The sequence below is a fragment of the Nestor notabilis genome, unplaced genomic scaffold (genome assembly GCF_000696875.1).
Source record: "Nestor notabilis isolate BGI_N333 unplaced genomic scaffold, ASM69687v1 scaffold18504, whole genome shotgun sequence".
In the NCBI taxonomy this organism is placed as follows: Eukaryota; Metazoa; Chordata; class Aves; order Psittaciformes; family Psittacidae; genus Nestor; species Nestor notabilis.
Window position 1 is genome coordinate 13,340 of NW_009924544.1, and position 929 is coordinate 14,268.

The 929-nt window shown below is 58.9% G+C and overlaps 1 protein-coding gene across 1 annotated transcript in view; it reads right to left on the reverse strand.

Annotated features, from left to right (window-relative positions):
* The window catches only part of LOC104404265 (diacylglycerol kinase gamma-like), an 18,383-nt gene that overhangs the window by 8,436 nt on the left and 9,018 nt on the right, over nt 1–929 (reverse strand). The window contains exons 17-18 of the mRNA XM_010012652.1: nt 688–786; nt 168–328 (exon numbers count right to left, since the gene is read on the reverse strand). Coding sequence (XP_010010954.1) covers nt 168–328; nt 688–786 — 260 coding nt within the window. The remainder of the gene's footprint in view (nt 1–167; nt 329–687; nt 787–929) is intronic.

Consider the following 929-nt stretch of genomic DNA (forward strand, 5'->3'; position numbering starts at 1 on the left):
TGGGAGTGAGTGAGCAGCTGCGTGGTTCCAAGTTGCCGGCTGGGCTTGAACCACAACAGCATGGGACAGTCTGGGCACCAGTGACGAGCCCTGCGCTGTGCCCCTCTCTCCAGCTAAAACACAAGTGGGCTGCCGTGGAGGTCCAAGCCCTGCCCCATGGTACTCACCACCCCAATGGAGAAGTAGTTGTTGATGATGGTGGATGGGACAGGGTCTCCATTGGCCTCCCTGTCACTGGGAATGACGTCTATCTGCCAGCGGTCCAGCATCACCTCTGTGCTGTGCTCAATGTCTTTCAGGACTTTCATCAGGTTGCCTCCTTCATAGCCTGTAAAGGAAAGAAGGTTGGCCTAGAGGATGAAGGAGGGCGAAGGGGGGTGCGGCTATGTCACATGGGGCTGGAGGTATTTGGGTGCCAAGAATCCGGGGGAGCCTGGGGCTGCTGCTACAGCACCATCAAGACACCTGGCTCATCCTTGCAGCAGTGGCAGAGATTTCAACTAATGGCACAGCTCACCCAGTGGGGGGTTAGAAAGCAGTGGCTGCTTTTTTTTGGAAGGGGTTAGAAGCACCCTCAGGAGGCAACAGGGCTGAGGTGCAGCCCTGAGCCTTGTCCCAAGAGCCACCCAGCCACACCACAGTGCCCACAGACCAGCCACCCCCTGGGCAATGCTCGCCTGGCCTCACCTCCTCCCCAGCGCAGGCACCGGGCCAGGTCGTTGCCCGTTCCCAGGGGCAGGATGGCCACCGGCGGGTGCTTTGCCAAGTTTGCCTTGTCTGCAAGTCAGGAGAAAAGAGGTTTGGGGTTGAAAGGGCTCATTCCCTGCTCTTCTCCATGTCCCTCCTTGTCTGGCAGCACAGGGGCGATGCTGTTGGCAGGACCACCACTCCCTGTCACCCAGGGAATATCAGGAACCTGCAGCAGATCA